Here is a 22,539-nt window from a genome sequence, read left to right on the forward strand (position 1 = left end):
CATTTGTAATTGTTTGTGCAAAAAATGTTTCAAATGCTGAGTGGAGAGGCTAGAATACCATAAAATTCTGAAAATAAGCCCCGGGGCTTATATTTTTCAAAGGACATTTTTGAGGGGCTTATATTCAGAGGGGCTTATTATGGGAGGGAAATTTGCATTTCAAAATTGGCTGGGCTTATAATTGGAGGGACATTTGTTTCAAAAGTTTGAATGTGCAACTGGTAATATTAGTGTTTTGGCTAGAAGTTTGTAACAAATTAATCACACTGAAAATGCCAAGTTCAAACAGAATGGCAATAAACCGAACTTCCTTGCAAATACTTTGTCTACAGACCGAAGGAATTCAAGGCGCAAGTGAAGAGCAAACTGCGTAAAAAGCAATAAACTTCAGTACTTGTTGACCACATTAATTTAGTGCATGGAATCATTCTTTCATGACTAAAAAAGGCTTCCTGATAATGGTTATTAGTTGTAGTTTGCTTTGGTTTGTATAATTGATGATAATTTCTAAATACAAGCCTTTGGGGGCTTATATTCGGAGGGGCTTACTATAGGAGGTATTTTTGCATTTCAGACTTGGGGGGTTTCTATATGGAGGGGCTTATTTTCGGAAGTTTATGGTACTTGTTCAAATCACCACAGTGGAGCTTCAGCAAATGCCGAGGCAGGGGGCGGGGAGTAGGAATCGAGGGGCTTGGAATTGACAGAGATGTAATAGACAAGAGCTTACCTTATCAAGATAATACATGGTGTTTTATCACTGGCGAAAATAATTTTTGGTCTGTTTTGAAATGGATTCTACTGGTATACCATGAAATACACCATGCACGACTTGACTTTTCAGCATGTGCGCAACCCTTTAGGCTTGTATACAAAGAATAATCAAGTCATATGCAGAATAATCAAGTTATGCCACAAGAAAATCATTGCATAACTACATCTCAGGTAGTTTAAGGCCAGGGTCAAAGGCTTTTACTGGTGAAAATAAAATATTAGTTATATTTCTGAAGGTATAAATGGCAATGGAACCAGATTTAGCACACAGTTAGGTTTTGATGTCCTGAACATTTTAAAGTAGAGTAGGTACTTCTGACAGGTCATGTGACATGTTACATGACGATTAGTGGAAAATAGCCATTATTTGAGGAATTGGTAGCAGTTTTTAGTAAAAACATCCTGCAAAACGTGTTTTAGATGCAGGTCAATTATTTCCATCCTCTCACGTTTGGAATGACCGTCCCTCTTTTCACAGAAAAATTTTATAGGGTGAAAGGTCCCTTTTTTCAACAAAATTTGAGTTTTGACCATTTATATCTTCTATAAACGAAATCAAAGGAGATCTCCCAAACGTAGCAAAGTAGGTAATTTAAATTTGCATCGCAGAAGCTTATTTATTGAACAATAGAATGAAAATTCGCCACCAATTTGCCGATTTACTGAATTTTAACAAAATGATCACGTGACATGTCAAAGTAATATGTTAAGGCAAGGCAGGACGACAAGTTTTATAATCAGGGAAAAGTTCAGCTTGGTAAAACAAATAGAACAAGAGATATAGCTGCCCAATCATAATTCTACTTTATATTCCTGACCCAGGCCTTAAACTGCTTGAGATGTACTTCATTCCTGTCCTGCAACTGTTGTTAAACTATAGAAAGTATTAGGTACTCAAGAAAATAATTTGGCTTGTCATTATGTTTTAAGAACACTTTAGGGGAGTTGTGTTGGTGGAGTGGTGAGAGTGAATGCCAGTCACCAGTGTGGGTCTGAGTTCAACTCTGACCTGGTACCATATGTGGGTTGAGTTTGTTGTTCTTGACTTTTTCTGAAGTTTTTTCTCCAGATATTTCAGTTTTCTTCTGAAAAACCAACATTTCCAAAAATTTCCAATTTGACCTGGATAGAGGACACCAATGAAAATCAGCAAGGGCTGATATGGCTTCCTCTCTAAATGTTGTAATTTATTTATTTATTATTAATTTTTGTCGTTGTAATGTGAACTGAGCTGAGTAAAAAAGAACCTGGTACATGCTGCCAGTGCAGGTTTTACCTGGAGAACTTGAATACCACGAGGATGGCAGGGAGAATTTTATGACATACGATCATTGGGATACCACAATTTGTAGAGAGATGATTTGGAAAGGGTCCAAAAAGTTGAGAAACTGATTAGAAATATGGTAATGACTGAAATTCGAGATTCTAGTAATTTTTTTTCAGAATATTCTGGGAACCACGGTTTTGAACTTTTTCTCAGTGATAATACTCAGAAACTATACTTAAGAATTATTTTTTAATTATCCTTTTTGTCTAGCTTATGCATATGTGCATATATGTTTGGTACAGTTGATGTGATGTCTTGCGGGACCTTATCAACTAAATAAATGTAGATGTAGATGTAGATGAAACTTGTTAATTCATAGTTCCTATTTTTATTTGTGGCAGGCTTAGTGAAAGAAATATGGCAGTCATCAGCAATGAAATAGAAAACATTTTCATCCACAATAGCAGAAATGGTACGTTAACCAGCATTTCTTTATTAAATGGTTAGGATGAGGATTTTGTACTAAAAAAGAGCGCACATGTATATCGCTTTTCGGGCAATACATGCCCTTTCTGCACAAAATCCTTCAATTTATTATTAATTATCTGTAGTTTACTGTCAATTTAAGATTGTCGTTGTCATAGAAATCTCCAACCATAAATTACACATGAAACATTTCCATTTTTACTGGAATACTTGCAGTTACAAAGTATGTTGTAGTAAAAATAATGTTAAATGTTCCATGTCACCAAACATCTGTCATCACTCAAAACCTCAGAGAACAAAAGAAACAAAGACAGGAGTGCTCCTTTAGGCCAAAACTTGACAATTTTTAGAACAAGATTTCTGACTGTTTTCATAAGAAAGTACTTAGCTATGATGCATACCAGCATAACCACAAAAACACATGGTTGTAAAGTGTATTAAGCTTCTGTTTCCTTGGCTTCCCAAGGTTCTTCAATGGTTCTACATCCTGTTCATGTATGTCTATAGTTTAGTGGTTTCAATTATGCAATAGCAGAATATTATTTGCAGCAAAACACATTTAGACACTACTATGCATGAGCAGACCATTATTATTTTGTAGGCAGTTATTTGCAGGTCATTATTTGTTGCTCAAAAAGTAGTATATTCAAATGGCTACAACTTGGTGCTGCTGGTTTCTTTTCCTGTGTATTGTTTGATCCGCCTAATGTAGCTTATTGATCATGTTGGGAAAGGTCAATAATCTTTGTCTGTATTCTCAGACAAAAATGTTTAGTGGCATTTAGACAAGTTTAAAAATCAGCTGTTACTTCAGGCACAATCTACAATGGGGTTTGAAGTTTCTTTGAAAAATACAAGCAAATTTTGAAATTTTAAAAAGGTTTTTAACCAAACCAATGTTTGGGTTGCTATAATTTACAGAGGAGCTGTCAAGATTTATTCAGGCCCAGAACATTTTAGCTAGTTCATTCAAGATCTGAACTCGAACATCATGCAACTAGGAAAAAACCCATCTAATTGAATGACATTCACATTGATCATGTGATAATCATGAGGTATCTCAATACACCTTTCCTCTCATAAGGAAAACAAAACAAAACCAAGTCACTTATTTTTTTGACATTTTTTTGAGTCCAATGTTCAATGTTATTGTCACTAAATGTTCAAACAAAATAACTAAATGTTCACTGTTCTTGTCTGCATCTCATTCAAGTCATGACATAATTCTTTGTCCAAGAAGGGGGTGACTCTGCAGGGGCTGGATATAACCAAAGATTTGTGTTCTGTGGGTGCTTCCACAGGCTCACTTAAGCAGTTTGTTTCCTGACTAGACCCACTGGGTATGAGCTGGGTTTCATGGTTCTGTGGTGCTGTCAGGTAAGGGCTGGTCTGATGGTCATTATTCCTGGGTGAGATAATTTGAAGCAATTACATCTGTAAATGGACTTACCCATTTGTACTTTATAACCATGAGGACCAGCTTCACCATGGTTGTACCACCAGTTCATTTGATTTTAGAGGTTCCTTACTCCTAGTCGCTTCATCCTACAGAAACTGGGATAAGCTCCAGCCTGGTGGGCCACTTGGCTGGTATGCAGACTTTACCTTACCTTACCTGGAATACTTGACCAGGTACTTTCTTACCTGGAGTACTTTTGTTGCCATACTAGGCAAGTAAAGGGTATCCCAAGTTCTGTGGATGTAACCTTCGATGCTTATGTGAGAGGCATGTGCAACAGCGGTGAGTTCCTCTGTAAGGTTACTGGATCTACTAATTGCAGCCATTTGAAAATGAGATCCCCCTGAACCATCAACCCATAACGAGAGTCAAGGACTTAGTATGGGTACAGACATCTGTCTGGCCAACCATTCTAGATGATGTAGTGTAGCTGCTGTAACACTGGGTCATCTGCAGAAGCATGTATAATTTGCTGTCAGCATGCTTTGCTTACAGGAAATAAGGTTCTTTGGTCAATGTCTGCCATTTCTCATTAGAAGTTGCAGGAACATATGTCGCATATTTGTTAGCTAATTCGCATATTTGCTAGCCAATTTGAGTTAAGGCTGAAGTGCTTTGTAATTTTTTCCCTTGGGGCAAGGTTTCTTACATGTTACAATGGTCAGCACTTGCGTTCCAATCTAGTGGACCTGAGTTCGATTCCAGAATCCGTCAGCTTTTTTTTCTTTTAAGCCACTGGTTTTTTCTTTTCTTATTTAACCCTTTTTTGGTGAAGAACATCCATGTGCTTATTTCAGGTTTGGAACCGATAAGAACACGGTTTTTGTTTGGCTTACACAAAGTGTATAGCCACATTATAGCATCATTGGATTTATTTATTTGTCCACGAGAGTTGAGCACCTGTCACATGGTCTAGTGTCGTATGGCGCACTTGTTTGAGTCAGCCATCTTGGTTGTAAGCGTGGTCTCGAGTGATTTTTTTCAGGTGATCATATCACGAGTTAGTTCTCTTCACACAAGCCAACACACCCAGACCTGGCTTGTGTGATAAGTGCATCTTGTGCAAAAGCTTTTATGCTATCAAAAGACAACATTTAACTGCTTGAATCTTTGGTACTGGTTGTACTACACTGAAAGGAGTCGTTGCACTCTCGCAAGCCAACAACTATTGGCTGGATCTACCAGTTTTGGTGCGGATTGCACCACTGAGTGTCTGAAAGTGTTTGAAAGTGTCTGAAGCCACCTGAAAGTGCCATAAAGAGAAAGAAGCTGTATTGCAGTTGCATTCTCCTTGCACTGTTCAGAATTTACGGAGGCTTATTTCAAAATGACAAAAGTAAGTATGGGAATCTCGATTGAACAATACCAGTCGAGGATTGTTGTTAGATGTTAGCGAACTCTAAACTAATTGTTAAGATTTTGGAAACTTGTGTTATTTGAACTTGTTTGTTGTGTCAGAGATTGAACTCTAAACCAACTGTTAGTTAGTTCAGGAACACAGACCACTGAAGAACAATATTATCTCCTCAGAGCTTTATTATCTAGCTCTCTGCACGCACTGCAGGCCTATGATGAGGGAGCATCATAGGCCTGCAGTGCGTGCAGAGAGCTAGATAATAAAGCTCTGAGGAGATATGAAAGGCCGCGTGCAAGAACATCCCCTAGATTTTTTGGCCATTTTGAAAGTGTTCAAAAATAGCTGAATTTTGGCATGTAGGCTTCGTTGTACCTCAGAAACATTGCTCTGGATTTTTTTTGGCTGGGGCGCTCTTCGTTCTCGAGAAATAACGTATGCAAAAAGCTCAGTTTTCCAAGCGGCATCTTTGGGAGATCTTTTGTTGAACAAAAAACAAAAGAAACCTTATTATTTTGTTGAACAGCAAACAGGCAGACTGTTTATAGTGTATTCCACTGAATCTTAGCTGTCTTAAAGTCAAAGGAAAATAGTATATAGAGCGGAAATCTGGGAACAGATTGTTTACATCGGTTATTGTGACGTAAACACAACACGTGAATCGATCGAGCGGCAAACGAAATACCATCGAACGAAAAAGAGATGTGCCGCATTAGAGCTCTGTCAACTAATATTTTAAGCATAGTGTTTAAGTACCTTGTGTGCCTGCCTGGTGGTTGAGAGGCATCATAAAGCCTCGATAAACCCGTAAGTCATCAGCACGTTTTAAAGAATCAAAATGTGTTCTGAAACTTCGAAGGTAGCTGATATACCGTAATCGTGTTATCGGCGTTCGAAGTCAGATCGAGCCAGGCAGCAAAGTCCAAGAGCAGTTCTTGCCCAAGAAAAATACCCTCTCGTGAGTTGTGGCCCATTTGCCAAGCGTTGCTAGTGTCAAAGTTTGGAAAGCGAGAACTGGTTTTTGACTTATAAAATTTGTCTTGTATCAACCGCCATGTTTTCCCGCGCACGAGGTGTAAAGACCCTTCCCGGCATGCATTGCGATCACGTTCTGCTTGCGTTTCTCGAACTGGTAACTAGATTGTTTCGGCTTTTTTCATTTAAAGGTAATAATGGCCAACAAGTAGCGATCGATTGTAACATAGATCTGTGATCCAGGTTGCGTTGATTTTATTTCATATTGGCATGATTTGTAGTGTTTTGAACTTCTGGGATCAGCGGACATGCAGATGTATGGAGACCTGTACGTTGCGCAGACGGGTTAATTTGTTAATCTGTTAGGCAGTGCGTGACATAAAGCTACGATCGATGTATTTATCTCGTGATTTTTAGCCATTTAAGACGTTGCTGTATTTGGAAAAGTGCTTACTTGATGTTTATTTGTTCAGTGCAGATAATCATTGTCCAAGATGTTAACACTATTTTCCGGCCGCCATATTTTACCTATTTAAACCTGAAATCAACATTTTTGAGCTTATACGCTGCGTGAAATTAACATTTTGCTGTTTGCTAAGTGAAATCAACATCCTTTCCGTCACGCGTTAACGTGAAATCAACATTTTTACCTGTTTAGACCTGAAATTAACCATTTTTAGCTTATAAGCTGTGTGAAATTAACATTTTGCTGTTTTCGAAGTGAAATCAACATCCTTGCCGTCACGCGTTAACGTAAAATCAGCATTTTTACCTATTTAGACCTGAGATCGACAATTTTTAGCTTACAAGTTGCGTGAAATTAACATTTTGCTGTTTTCTAAGTGAAATTAACATCCTTGCCGTCACGCGTTAACGTGAAATCAGCATTTTTACCTATTTAGACCTGAAATCAACATTTTTGAGCTTATACGCTGCGTGAAATTAACATTTTGCTGTTTTCTAAGTGAAATCAACATCCTTGCTAAGAGGGACAGCTGAGGCCGGTCCCTATGGTGTCCGTCTTAGAGATAGTTGACTGTATAAGAGTCTTAATCTTGATAAGCAATTGGTAGCCAGTGATGTTCCTATAGAGCTGGCATTATGTGTGACTACTTGGGTAAGTTCATATTAAGTCTAACAGCTGCATTTTGGACACACTGTAGCTTAGAAATTTGCATATTGGGAAGTCCATACATTAAGCTATTACAATAGCTGAGTTGAGAAGTAAGGCATGGACAATTGTACATGGACTATCCTCAGATAGATATTTCTTAATTTTTCTAATATTACGTAAATGAAAGAATGCACTCCTGCATGCCTTGGTGGTATGTGTAGACATGGACATTTTTTTCACTGAACCAGAATCTTAAATTTCAAGCACAGGTGACAGAGTTATGCCATTATCACCAATGCATAAAAAAATGTTGTGATCTAACTTATTTAGCGTATACCATGTTTCAATTAAGAGTGCCTGTCTGTAAAAATCAGGCGAATTCTTAATTTCGTGGCTAAGAGGATCAAACATAATATTTTGGCGCAGTGCAAAGCAAGCAACTATCTACAAAACATAGGCACGCAAGGCGTGCAAGAGTTATTTTTTGTGAACTATAAGTCTCGGAGATAGGAGCATTCATGGAACTGTTTACAGTAATGATTTGGTTGATTTGACAAGTTTTTTTGGTTGCGATGTACAGCAAGAAAGAAACTGGGAGTTTATGATGTACCTACGATGTTACATCGGTAATGGTAAGATAACTAAATAGTAAGCCCTAAAATGTTTGACTGAACAAACTACAGTAATCTGACACGTCTCCAGATTAATGTAGACACCGTGTTATTTTCTAACAGGCAATTTTATTCGTTCTTTGATACAACCCACATTGTGATTGGTCTGACACGCGCACATGCATAACTCCCTCACTCACCGATCACGTAGCCCTTCCCCCGGGGGGGGGGACTTCCTTATATGGGCTATATAGGTCTGTGCGGCCCCAAAGGGTATGGTTTTTCAGCCGTTTTGGTCATAAATAGGGTATCTATTTTAGCTCATTTTGGTCATTTTGGTCATAAATAGGGTACGGTTTTTGCACTCTAGCCTTGATATGGGTATGCTTTAAGAAGAAGCCACTTTTTCATCATTATCGAAAAGAAAATCAACAAAAGCCTTTCACAAATTTATATGTTTACGGTAATTTAACATTGGTTTGAACTAGGGAGCTAATTATAACGCAGGTCTGAAACAAGGTTTTGATTTGAGGGTCAGGTCGTAAATAGGGTTTCGAATTTTTGGTCAGGTCATAAATAGGGTAAGGAATATCGCAGATTTTGGTCATAAATAGGGTAAGGGTTTTGGGAAGCGGGCCGCACACCCCCAACCAATTTTTCTGGGAGTACCTCCTCGGGAGCCCTTCCAGCCCCCAAGAGGAATTTTTGCTCAAAAATACTCAAGTTAAGAGAACTTTTCGCATTTTATACGAGTCGTAAGTTTACCCTTTTTACACAACACAACGTAACAACACTACTTCACCGAAAATTGAAAGAAAGAGAAAAAACCTCTCTGATTTAATTAAATTGCACTTTAACTTGGTGCCACACAGTCTTCAAAGAACATTTGAACAGTTTTCATACTTTTTACCTTTAAAAATATCGGACTGAAAAAAATGTCATAAAATGCCCAACATATAAAAATATTAAACTGCTACTGCAGAGACGTAAAAACACCCTAGAAATGAAAGCTTCTTTTTTGTTTAATATCCTGGGAACAATAGCCGATAACTTGTAAGCTCTAATTGAATTTACTCCCACATGAAAAACAAAAGTGTCGAGTTACCATTTGTAACTAAAAATAGCAAACATCTCGTGGGAACAAATGGTGACGATTCGTCAGCTCTAATTGAATTTACTACCTTGTGAAAAACAAGAGTGTCAAATTACGCATTGTAACTAAAAAATTAAACTATCTCGTTATATTTGCATGCAATAAGAACAAAACAATCGTTACCTGCACTTACTATCGTAAACGTTAGAACTGCTTCAAACCTAAATAGTCTTGTGTCCTCTAAAACATGTCCTAAGAACTAGAACCGACGATTTGTGACCTCTAATTGAATTAACTCCTTGTGAAAAACAAAGTATCAAGTTACCCTTTGTAATTAAAAATAAAAATATCTCGTGCCATTTGCCTACTACCCATGAACTGCTTCAAAACTCAAGACTCATCTCTTTCATAACTAGCCACCATTACACTGAAAATTATGCACTCTAAAACAACCCAATGTACGTATGTAACTGTCACACTCCCCTCCAAACCGGACTAAAAATCACAAACCGGCAACATACACGTCACTCTTTATTTTTCAATTACCAAAGTCCATGTGTTTATACATACCTTGTGTTTCTCACGTACCATTTACCTTTACAACAAGAAATTTGATTGGCTGTTCATAGTAGATCCAATCTGATTGGTGTGACATACATACATCACTCACTCACTCACTCACTCACTCACTCACTCACTCACTTACTCACTCACCCATTGACCCGTCCATAACATACCCGACGCGCCGACTAAGAGGTATTTTTTTTACAAAAAAATAACTCAATGACTCAGCCGTTTTTGACTTAGATGCAGTAATGTTCATATGCGCAGAAAGATGGTCACAGATTCATGGTATTTGACCAATAATGGGTTGACAGTAGGCTATGTACATCAGACGTTAACCTTGTGTAAACAAAAGCAAACTTCTGCTTTATGTGTGACGAATGGTGAGAGATCGACTAGAAACACGTGAAATCGGCTTTGGACCTGCCTTTTATAACAAATAAGGTTAGCACATTTCTAACTGTGTCTATTTCAACTTATTATAGGTCAAGTCATGTGGCGCATGCTAAAATATACGTCTAACCCGTAAATTGAAATTTGACGACGGAATGGTCAAATATTTGCATTTTTAACATACGTTGAAAAGCTCTCACGTCACTCACAATCATTTGCCCAAAGAAATTTTTACAGGAATCTGTGGACCATCCTTCTGCGATTCAACCACCAGAAGCTTAATCCATTTGAAGGTTTCACACATGGTGAAAATTAATTATATTCACGAAGTACTTTTAAGTGAATGAAATACATGTCTTCGAAAATTAATTATTTTGCACCTAAAAAGACAACGCAACATTCCCTAAAATCAACCCAGTACACATTTAAACATTGCACAAGAATATTTGAGTGTTTTAAAGACGGAAGAATGATGTGGTTTTGCACGCGAGGCTCTCAAACTTGTTTAATAAAATGGTGCGTCAAATGACGATTTTAATGGAATTTGGTAATTTGCATATTTCTTTGAAATAAAAGGATATTTTGCCAAAAAAAAACTATCCAGTAGTTTTTGTCATGCCCTAGCCTATCTACCATGAAAATATGAGTGAAATAGAATTTTCGACCCTTGCCGAGTTATTTTCTGTTTTTATGGACAGGGACTCGTTAATCATCCAGCTTTGAATATCTGCAATACACCTTTCCAGAGCTTTCACTTGAACATCTTGACTGACTTGGCCATCTGGCTTGAAGCTTAAATAAAGCCGAGTGTCATCAGTAAAGCCATGTACATGTGGTAGACTGGTAGGTGTTCTTCTATCACTTCAAAAAACTGAGATGAGTAAATAATAAATAGTAGAGGTACTAAACAAGAACCCTGAGGCACCTGACAATCGAGGTTAAAGCATCTAGAAAGTGTTCCACTGATGGATATCCATTTTGAAAAGGGAAAATATTACTTCATCATCCTCGGCAAGGGAAAGAAATGTTGACAATGTTCCAAGAAGGACCAAGTATACCTTGTGTCTTTCTCTTTGGCAAGTTTCTTTTATAATGTTAAAATTATAATCATTGATTATAATGACACAACCCATCAAGTGCTATTCCTTAAAGAAATACAAAAACTTCTTAGCAACTTTGCACAGGAAAAAATCATTATTGGCGGCAATTTCAACTGCGCGCTTTCACCAAATGACAAAGATGGAGGGAATCCCACCTCAAAAAAAAGGTACCGGTCATAAAAGAAATTAACAATTTATGTCACCTTTACGGCTTGTGTGATGTTTGGCGCTTCTTAAATCCCACTGCTAAACAATTCACATAGAGAAACAAGTCATTTAAAGTTCATTGTCAGCTTGATTACGTTCTAGTCTAGCATTAGGACTAATTGTGATATCTTTTTCACACCAAACACAGATCATTCTGCTATACAAATAGATCTCTTGAGTGAAGATTTGAAACAACAAAGAGGACCTTGTTTCTGGAAATTTAATTCCTTCCTTCTCGAAGACAAGCAATATATTTCTAACTTGCACAAAAACTTAACACACTTTGTAGAGAAATACCATGACATTGAAGATTTAGGCTTAAAATGGGACCTCATCAGAGGTTTTACTGTCAAGTTTTCTAAGGCTAAAGCAAGAGGTCCTATTCAGCCAAGTTCAGTCCTAACTAACCAGTTCGATATTTTAGAGGGACAAAGCAAATTTTACCAATCTTTATATAATTTGCAAAAATCTGATAGCAGCGACAAACCTGATGATGATGTGTTCTTTACTCCCAACAACATTTCTACTTTGCCCGACAACGAGCAAGCTTTATGTGAAGGTTTGATCACAGAAATTGAGGCCTTTAAAGCCCTAAAAGAATTCGCTGTAGCCAAATCTCCTGGTACTGACGGCTTAACAACTGAGTTTTTAAAATTTTTTTGGCCAGAGCTAAAATTGTTAATTGTTGAGTAATGTTCAGGATTGAACACAGTTACGAAAACTCGAAATTTGCAATAATTGTTAAGACCATCGACAAAATCTATGAAATTTATTCCAAGGGTTGCAAGGAAGGTTCTTCCAAAGTTATGAAAATTCCAAAAATTCCAAAATTTATGAAAACTGTGAAATTTACTGCTTTTTGCAAGACTGTGGACAAAATCTATGATATTTGTTCATTAGGCTGCAAGGAATGCCTCACCAAAGTTACAAAAATGGCGAAATTTACGAAAACTGCAAGAATTACTGTATTTTGCAATACCATTGACAAAATCTACAATATTTATTCATTGGGTTGCAAGGAAGGCCTCACCAAAGTTACGAAAATGGTGAAAATTACAAAATTTATGAAAACTGTGAAATTTACTGTATTTCACAATACCATTGACAAAATCTATGAAATTTATTCATTGGGTTGCAAGGAAGGCCTCACCATCGTTACAAAAATTGCAAAAATTATGAAATTTCTAAAAACTGCAAAATTTACTGTATTTTGCAAGATCCTCACCAAATTCTACAATATTTATTCATTGGGTTGCATGGAATGCCTCACCAAAGTTAGTAAAATTATGACATTTATGAAAACTGTGAAATTTACTGTATTTTGCAAGACCATTGACCAAATCTGCGATATTTATTCATTGGGTTGCAAGGAAGGCCCCTTGAAAGTTATGAAAATTGCAAAAATTACGAAATTTATGAAAACTGCGAAATTTACAGTATTTTGCAATACCAACAACAAAATCTATGAAATTTATTCAAAGGGTTGCAAGGAAGGTCCATCCAAAGTTACGAAAATTAAGAAAATTACAACATTTTCGAAAACTGCGAAATTTATGATAATTCGACTGTCCATCCACGAAATGCATGAAATTTTTACTGTAAGGGTTACATGGCAGCCCCCAACAAGAATTACGAAAATTGCAAATTTTACGAAATTTCTTAAAACAGGAAACTTTATAATAATTCGCCAGCTGATCGATGGAACCTCAAAATTCATGAAAAGTGTTTCAGGAAGGTCTCAAACTACATTTGCAAATACTACGAAATTTATGAAAACTGCGATATTTACGAGATTTTGCTAGCCCATCAACGGAAGCTACGATAATTATTCAAAGGGCCACATTATTGTCCTGATGAAAATTACGCAAACTGTGATATTTATGATATTTGCAAAAGCATTGACAGTTTAAAATTTTTGTCATTTTCAGCTTGTCTTTGTAGGGGTCATCAGCATACAACTTCATATTATTTGGAGAGAAGTATATAGTGAATGTAAGTTAAACTAAAATATTAAAATGAAGTACATTTCACCCTCAACTCAACAAAAATAAATTTCCATTCAAATTATTTGCTTTATTTCTAGTGGGATATGCAAGGTCAATTAAACACAAATTATTAACAATTCATGATATTAGGTAAACCATATTGGTTGTTTGCAACTGTGGAATGTCCTTTAGTAGGAGTTCGGACATTTGGAGAACTCTCTCCTATCTGGAAATAATTTGCGATTTTCAGTTCTGGTGGGCTACAACGTGCAACGTTATTCCATTGAAGCTGTTTGCAAATTTGCAAACTACATGTAACACAATTTGTAGTATTACTATTAAACTCACACTTCCAAGCGAAACAGGGAGGCCACTGAACATACAATTCTTTGAAGTGAAGTTTCCATAGTCTTTAATGGAGGTTGCCAATAAAGAATGCAGCATACAGATACGTATGTTGTTGTTTCTCCCAGTACAAATTTAGAGGCTGTAAACACAAAGTGGAAGTGAAAGTGAAATTGAAGGCAAGGAAGTCAAAATAAATGGAAAAGCGATTACTTAGAAGCAATCTGATGGTTCCTAGCACAAATGCTTAATAGATATGCCAATATACATAGTAATTACACACAAATGGAAGGAAAAAGAAGAAAAGGCTGAGCGACTAAGCAACATGGCTTCACATTGCTTCCAAAAGAGGTGCACCGCTGACCCTTCATTTCAGTCAGGCATTCATTTACTTTAGAGTCGCGAAATGGCTGTTATAACGGAATTATAATCTAATTTTTGTTTATTACTTGAATGCATGCAGATATTTTTTTTTTTTGCTTCTAGGTAAATAAATACCTTGCTTGTGGAATGTATGCCTCGATACCAAATTTAGGCACCATCAACACGTATCCGCATATTTTTGAATCTGCAACTTTTTCTTTCCAGATATGGCTCCTGTCCACACACATCCGGCAAATTCGGCAGCAAATCCGGATACTTTTTAATCTGCTCCCCAGAGTGGAAATAAATAAAAACTCACTTGGATAGTAATAAGAAGGTTACTTTTGCAACGTATCCCTTGATACTCATGACTTATTTTCCCAAAGAGAGGTGTAGGCTAAAACATAGCTCAGTGTGTTTTGGAATGAGAAGCCTACTTGTAGAACGAGTGCTTTGATAGTCAAGTTAATCTGCGTACAACAAGCACTTTGAGAACGAAACATTGCAATTTGTTATCTCTTGTGGTGTTACGTTAAACGCATACATTTTGCTTTTATGACCTTTCCTGAAAATCGCTTGGATAGTAATAAGAAGGTTACTTGTGCAAGGTATCCTTCGATACTCATGTTAGTGTGCATGGAACAAACGCTTTGAGGACAAAATTTGCACATTGTTATCTCGTTTAGTGTTTACATGAATCTCATATCATTTTGCTGTTGTGGCTTTCCCGAAATTGGCTTAGGAGAGTGTTAGAATAAGGTTGATAAGCCGTGTGTGCAGTGGAAAGGAATATTTTCCTCCCGCATTATGTTCCCATAGACACGTACGCTTAAACGTCGCTGTGTGCGTTTTAGATCGTTTTGAATATGTAACACGCTTTTAGAACATAGAATAGATTTTCAATGAACTAGAAACGGTTGTGTCATGTTATGTTTTGCTGATGTTATGTTAATTCATATGATTGTGTTTCTCATAACCCGTTTTATAATTCTTGGTGAAAAAAGCGGAAGAAACATACAGCTTGTTATCTTTTTTTGTGTTACATGGATGCGGTCATGGCTTATCTTCATTCCATTTTATCGTCCCAGAGAGAACAGAAACATGCTTGTCATCTTTGGTGGTTTGTTTGTGTTATGTTAATTGTGAGAAATCGCTAATTTTGTAAAATCTGAGCGCCACCACTAGTAAGTAGAATTAGCATTACAAAGAAGTGTAAAAGATTGCAAATTTTGCAATGAGTTGACGAAAAATCGTGAAGTTAGCGAAAAATTGCAAATTCTGTAAATTTTGTAAAATCTGCAAGCCAGTGCTTGCTGATGTATTAGCATACAGTTGTAAATTTCACAACGTGCCGAAAAATCGTTGAGGCAGCGAATTTTTGTAAATCTTGTAGAAGTTAACGAAAAATGGCAAAAGTTGTAAAATCTGCCTGCCGGCACTAGTAAGTGGAATTAGCATTACAAAGCAGTGTAAAAAATCGCAAATTTCGCAATGAGTTAACAAAAAATCGTGAGGTTAGCAATGTAAAATCCGCAAGCCAGTGCTTGCTGATGGATTAGCATAAAGGTGTAAATTTTGGAACAATGTGCCGAAAAATCTTTGAAACAGGGAATTTTTGTAAATCTTGTAAAGTTTAACGGAAAATTGCAAAATTTGTTAAATTTGAAACTCAAATTTGGTTACAAATTTGTAACTGCGTTCAATCCTGGACATGAGTGGAGTGTTGGAAGTTTTAACTACACGTTCACAAATGGCTCCTTGTCGATATCCCAATGACGAGGCATAATCTCTCTTATTCCCCAAAAAAGTAAAGATAAAACCATTCTTGAAAATCTTTGACCAATATCTCTTTTGAACGTTGATTACAAAATTCTCACTAAGTTTTAGCAAATCACTTAGAAAAAGTATTACCTAAAATAATATATCGCGACCAAACTGGCTATGTAAAAGGACGCTACATTGGTGAAAATATCCAATTAACTCAAGATCTAATGTTTTATTTGGAAAAATAGAATTCTCCTGGCATGGCAGTTTTTTTGAATTTCCGGAAAGCCTTGGATACCATTGAGTGGAATTACTTAGAGAAAGCTCTCATGCTCTTCAACTTTGGACCAAATTTTCTACAGTGGTTCAGGACTATAATTATACTCCAACATTTCCAGCTGTGTGCTGAACAATGGCCACATGTCTCACTTCTTTTCTTTAGCACATGGGGTAAGACAAGATTGTCCTCTATCAGGCCTTCTATTTGTTATTGGTCTCGACCTTCTCACAAGAGCCATCAAAAATCACAATCTCATCAAGGGGATAACATAAGGAAACCACGAAACTAAAACAACCATGTATGTGGATGATACCACAGTTTTTCTCAGTGTCACAGATTCTATTAGTCATTTACTTAAGCTGCTAAGCCAATTCAAAGTTGTGTCTGGTCTAGAAGTCAATACCTCCAAAACCAAAGCCATGTGGCTTGGTAAGTGGAAAAACGGATCTGACACTCCTTTTAATTTCAACTGGCCTGTCAATCCCATCTGTGCCTTAGGTGTATTCTTCTCCCACAACACCACCAAAGCTGATAAGCTTAACTTCAATGAAAAGCTGTGAAATATGAATAAGATTTTAAATATCTGGAAAAATAGAAACTAACCTTAATTGGCAAAATAAACATCGTCAAAACTCTGGCTTTATCAAAATTAAGTTTCAACAGCTCCAATCTTAATTTACCTAAAAATTTGTCTGACACGATTAACAGCATGATCTTTAATTTTATTTGGCAGGGTAAACCCCATAAAATTAAGAGAATGACAATAGTTGGTGAAAAAAATAAAGGCAGATTAAAAATGATCGACTTTGAAGTAATGAACACCATGCTCAAAATTGTCTGGATTAAACGAATATGCCAAAACTCTGGCTCCTGGAAAACTCTTATCGAACATTTCTTCAAGGAACACAGTGGTCTTTCTTTCTTTCTAAACTGTAGATATGATGTTAAGTTACTGAATTTGAATAATGTACCACCCCCTTCTGTGGCAAGAAAACAAATACACACAAGACAATACACACAAGCAAAACGAAATTATCTGGAACAATAAAAACATTTTAATAGATAAACACATGATCTATTTAAAGCAATGGCAGCGAACTGGAATCATGTACATAGATGACCTGCTTGACAAAAATTTTAACTTCTTATCACATGACAAATTTCAACGAATCTTTCAGCTTCATGTCCCGTTTACCGCCTACTATGGTTTAATAAGCACCATTCCACCAAGCTGGAGATGCACAATCAAACGCACAGAAATCGCAATTGAAAATGACGTGTCACAAGAGCCTCGTCTGTCTAAGAATTTCACCACCTGTGCTGTCTATGCAGCAATTATAGACCACTACTTCCGACCCCCAACAGCTGAACCAAAATTACTACAATATGGTTTCTCAAAAGAATGCTTAAAGAAAATTTATAACCTCCCCTTTGTTACCACGCTCGAAAGAAAGCTTCAAATTTTTCAATATAAAATTATCCACAACATACTTCCAACTAGGTGGTCCCTTTTCCGTATGAAGCTATGCAATTCTGAAATCTGTCAGCTATGCAAAATGCAGCCGCAAACATTGCCTCACTTATTTTACCTTTTCTGTAATTTCCAATTTCTGGTCTGCATTTCAAAATTGGTTGTGTGAAAAACATAAAAACATAATAACTCTCACCGAATGTAATATCCTTTTTGGTTGGCTTGATAACACCACAGAATCAAAAGACATTTTAAACTATGTCACCTTGTTGGCCAAGTATTATATCTTTTGCACTATCCAAGACAGCGATGATGTACCCTTTCACGGCTTTCCTTCTTTACTTAAGAACAAATTAAATACTTCACAACAAATAGCAGTTAAAGATAAAACCTCTGACAATTTCAAGAGAACCCTGAAATTTGGGTGACCAGTGCACCACTAAGGTATCTGACGCTGCTAGTGTAGTCTTAAAACTAGAAAGCTAAATCAATAAGGTTCCTTGAAGTTGCACGATTCAGGGCCAAGACAAGGCAAATGACTTTAAAAATCTGACTACAGTCCTCCTGGGGCTCACCATTCAGTTTAACTGAAAATACGCCTGGCATTTGCAACTGTTATTTTCTAATATGTACTTTTATTTCTCTCAGCTTTCCCTGTCTTCACAGTTAGGACCCTTAACTTAATATTGATTTCATTTGAACAGTAGGGGAAAAACTGTTTACTTTTGTCAAACATCTGTCATCACAATGAAAATCCAGGTGCGACTGGTTTGTTCACCAAAGGACTAAATTTGGTCAGTGACGGACAAACTTCGAAGTCGCGGCAGACTACCATAAGTGTCCATGTATATATCGCATCTGTAGATAAGCTGCATCCCCAATTTGGAAGTGTAGATTTTGGAAAAAACTAACAATGAAGTTTGAAGTTCCAGTAGAGTTGTATTGCTATAAACAAACAAGGGCAAACAACCACGGTTTTGAAACACCGATGAACAACATCAACACACTCTCAGTTTCTTTTAGGTTTTTTTCTTAACATCTTAAGAAGTTTTACGAATATTAATTAGGTTTTTGAGAACTCCAAACACAGATGTACCTGTGGATAAGCGGCACCCTTGGGTTTTGGCTTCAATTTTGTGAAAAAAAGTATGGCTTATACATGGACATTTACGGTACTTCTGAAGCAGGCCAAACTTATACAAATCTTGTAAAACAAAACATGATGTGTAGCAGAGGCTTCATGCGGTAGACTTCACTGTAAATTTTATAAATCACGTTTTCATTTTGCAACATCACGATCCAGGTGCATGGAATCAATGGAACACCGTTCCAACATGACCAAGTGCAACAACATTTCCTTGGATTGATCTATCCAGGTTTGCCTTGTGGCCCTTGCACATTTCCTAATGATCGAGGAACTCCTAGTCCAGCTCCTTCAACCACGAGTCTGACTCATGCCCAGAAGACAGCGAAATGTTGGAATCAACTGCAACTTTGTCACCCAGTACACTTTCGTTAGCTGAGAACTTAAGAAAGATTAGGCAAAGAAAAAGAAAAGCTACATGTACTTATTCTGTTGTGTTGACAGATTTTGTTTTCAAGTGCAACTGGAGCTTTTCCAGACAAATCTCTAGTCACTGGCCAATTTCATTCTGAATTTGTTTGGGACAAATCCCAAATTGCCCTCTTGTGCAACTTGGCCCTAAGATAAATTCAAAAACAATTTCCAGTTAAAGAGTGAGAATAAACCATGTTTTGTATGGGAGTTTGGGGGAAGTTTGTAACTGATAAAGGCTTAGGGAAGATAAAAAAAACTCAACTGGCATGAGCACAATGTGTGTTTACAGATATGTTTACAATAAGGTTGCAATAGGAAGCAAAACCCTTTTTGATTTGGTTTCCATCACATTTGAAGGAAAAGTAGTATATTTCAATGCGGTGTCAAACTTGCATATGCATACCATAGAAAACCAAGCTCAGCACGGTCTGGGTTGACATACTTAGATTCTACTGGTAAATTTATGGAGCATTTCCTAAAATAGTGTACAACATCACATGAGGACACTATGACACTGGAAATTCAGACGCCCTTCTTTCCTGGGCCCCTTGGGGGTTAAGGCAAGAAGAGGGCTGACACTCCAGACTAAATGAAGATATGCTTGTTCTAGGACTGGGACAAAAAGTCCTCAGAGTGTCCTCTGAAACGTTCAGAATGTCAAAATCTTTGGACGTCTTAAGATAACGTGTCGGGGTAGACCTAAAAAATCCCAGCAATACCAGGATAAAAATGTCATGGCTTTGATTTGGAAAATGCTGATAATCAAGGAACCAAATGAGTTCAAGGAAGCATTAAAATTTGAATAACACACAATTTCTACCACTTGACAAACATTTGATAAGTCCGTACATTAATCTCCACAAACATTTACCATTCTGTAACACAGACTAAGTTAAAACTGTCTTAGTTCACGCTACTTACACTTAATTACAATGACACAAAACAGCTACACTTAATCAAGTCCACCCTTTTTAAAGGTAAAACAATTTTACCCTTATGAAGCTGTGTCCTTCATAACAGTAAAAATGGACAAATTATGCTGAAACTCACTTGTTTTTCATCCATGTTATTCATTTTGTCTGTCGTTGGCAAGTTGGTTTATAATGTGACCTCTCACACTTAAACGGATCATCAATGTCTGAACACATCATTTAGAATTTTGGATGGCTTTTTTTTGGGATGGTATGGACTTCTTTTAAGGAACAGAAAAATGTAATGTGTGGTATCTGTTGTATCTTTGCAAGTCCAATAAATTATTTCTAACTGCTTGAACTCATTAAACACTGCTAGTAAAACAAGCTAGAGAATGCAAAGCTGATCTTTCTGACCATGCAAATGTCTATGTTTTCTCTCGAAGTGATATAAAGACCTCCTACTTTCCAAAGATATTTTGCAGGAATACACTTGGCAATCTTTATGACCTCGTTTCCCCATCTCCCACCCTGAGTGCGAGCACAACCAATGTCAAAACCCCTTAATGAAACAACCTCTTCACAAGTATTGCCTCTCAATTTCTCCCAGATATGAACAAGATACTAAGCAATCTTATTCTGGGGTCATGTGTATCTACATCACTGATGCCTGAAAAACTTCTGATGGAACATGTCATGTTATTGGCAATTCTTTCAAGTCATATTGGAACTGAAGTTGGTAAGTTTGTGTTCATCTCTTTTATCGGTAGAGTTTTGTATCAGCCAATTGGACAAAAGTATACCAGTAATATTTTGATTTAGAGAGCTAAAGAAGTGATCTGAGTTATATACCCGCTATGTGACATCAGTGACATAAAAACAATAGCCTCCATTTGGCACAAAAATTTGCAAGAAGAAAACTGTTTTCCGAGAGCATAGCTTGAGGGAAACTGTGAGCTTTGAGGAACAGATAATGTCCAAGGACAAATATGCGAGCATATTTTAGTACCAACTAGATATTGTGTTTATCATCCTTCAAATATTTTTCACAACCAGGGCGGTTTTGAAAATTGAGGAATTTCACTCAGATATTCCCCATGGAACATTTAATCAGGTGAAACATTTAGACCAATTGCACGCACACAAAAATATTTGATGGATTATAATTAACAGTATTATTCACAGAAGTGGAGGTGAATAGTGGTGGATATTTACCTTGCTGCTTCATGGTTCAGTAAATATCCACCACTTTCACCAACACTGAGGTGAATAATAATAATTATTGTTTTAGTAGTTACCACACAAGCTGAATAACTAGCGGACCAAAAGTTACAAGAAGCCATTTTGTTTCACCTCTGGCTGTGCAGAGGTGAACAGTGCTTTGCTAATCACATCTCAGTTAATCAATCAGAATATGTAGAAATAACTATTTCTTATAAGCTAAATGCGTTTTTTAGATGGCAATACCACATTATATTGGCGGCTAGTTGAGAGAAAATATATTCTCACATTAGGCGGAGTCACAAAGCGACAGAGCCCAATACGAGAATATATTTTCTCCCAACTAGCCGCCAATATAATGTGATGTTGAGTCTGAAAATCGCATATAACTTTGCATTGCAATTTAACCATTCTTTGAGAAAACTAAGCGAAAAAAAACGTGACAGTACTTTTGATTAAAATACAAATTCCCAGTACATGCAAAGACTTGCCAAGGATACTGGCATGCAATGAAGTTTTCTGTTTGCCAGTGAGTTACTTGAATATTTTGCTTTTGAGCTTTGAAAATCCTTTTAGAAACTAAAGAAATTCATTGGGTGTATTACGTGAAGTTTTCCAAAGTATCGAGGAAAGAAAAAACAAGAATTTCGACAAATTTATCTCAACTGTGCAAATGGCATTAAGTAAAAGATTAGCGGCGATTCACCATTGTAAAGTTCTGAATGGGTCCAGAAATTTGAAGTGCTCTTGAGGAACCCATTTCAGTGTTGTGTTGCTCATGGCAAGTTTTCAAACCAGTCACAGGTGGTAAAGTGAGACAACAATACCGTAAGATATTGATGTCTCCCTCATAAGCAAAACTAGAGGGCCAACTGTGATACTGTTTGTATTTGGATTGATAACCCTCAGCTCTTTAGACCTCAACCATCCGGACCTACATTTACCACTTGTGTGATAACATATTAAACAATTAGATTATGAGCTTGAGATTTCTACCGCGTGATAGTTGACAAGGGCGAAGCCTGAGTCAACTACATGTATCATGCATAGAAAGCGAAAGCGAATAATGAAATTGTTTCAGTATAAATCTACTAGTTGTTCAAAACTCTATCTAAATCTTCTTCACAGACACTTCAAAAACGCCAAGAAGGTGCCTGCTGCATTTCGTTAACAAGGGCACACTGCTACGCTACTCACTATCTATCACAGAATAGATAGTGGGTAGCTTAGCCAATCAGGGAACG

The 22,539-nt window shown here is 36.9% G+C and overlaps 2 protein-coding genes across 6 annotated transcripts in view; both read left to right on the forward strand.

The window, feature by feature from the left end:
- The window catches only part of LOC145487505 (nucleolar MIF4G domain-containing protein 1-like), a 156,984-nt gene that overhangs the window by 70,747 nt on the left and 63,698 nt on the right, over positions 1–22,539 (forward strand). For all 5 annotated transcript variants that reach the window (XM_081466309.1, XM_081466312.1, XM_081466311.1 and 2 more), the window contains exons 7-8: positions 2,443–2,513; positions 20,685–20,813. In XM_081466309.1, the coding sequence (XP_081322435.1) occupies positions 2,443–2,513; positions 20,685–20,813 (200 nt within the window). The remainder of the gene's footprint in view (positions 1–2,442; positions 2,514–20,684; positions 20,814–22,539) is intronic.
- Positions 1–22,539, forward strand: part of LOC145487525 (uncharacterized) — a 148,851-nt gene that overhangs the window by 46,795 nt on the left and 79,517 nt on the right. The window lies entirely within an intron of this gene.

This window comes from Orbicella franksi, chromosome 5 (assembly GCF_964199315.1).
Source record: "Orbicella franksi chromosome 5, jaOrbFran1.1, whole genome shotgun sequence".
NCBI lineage: Eukaryota > Metazoa > Cnidaria > Anthozoa > Scleractinia > Merulinidae > Orbicella > Orbicella franksi.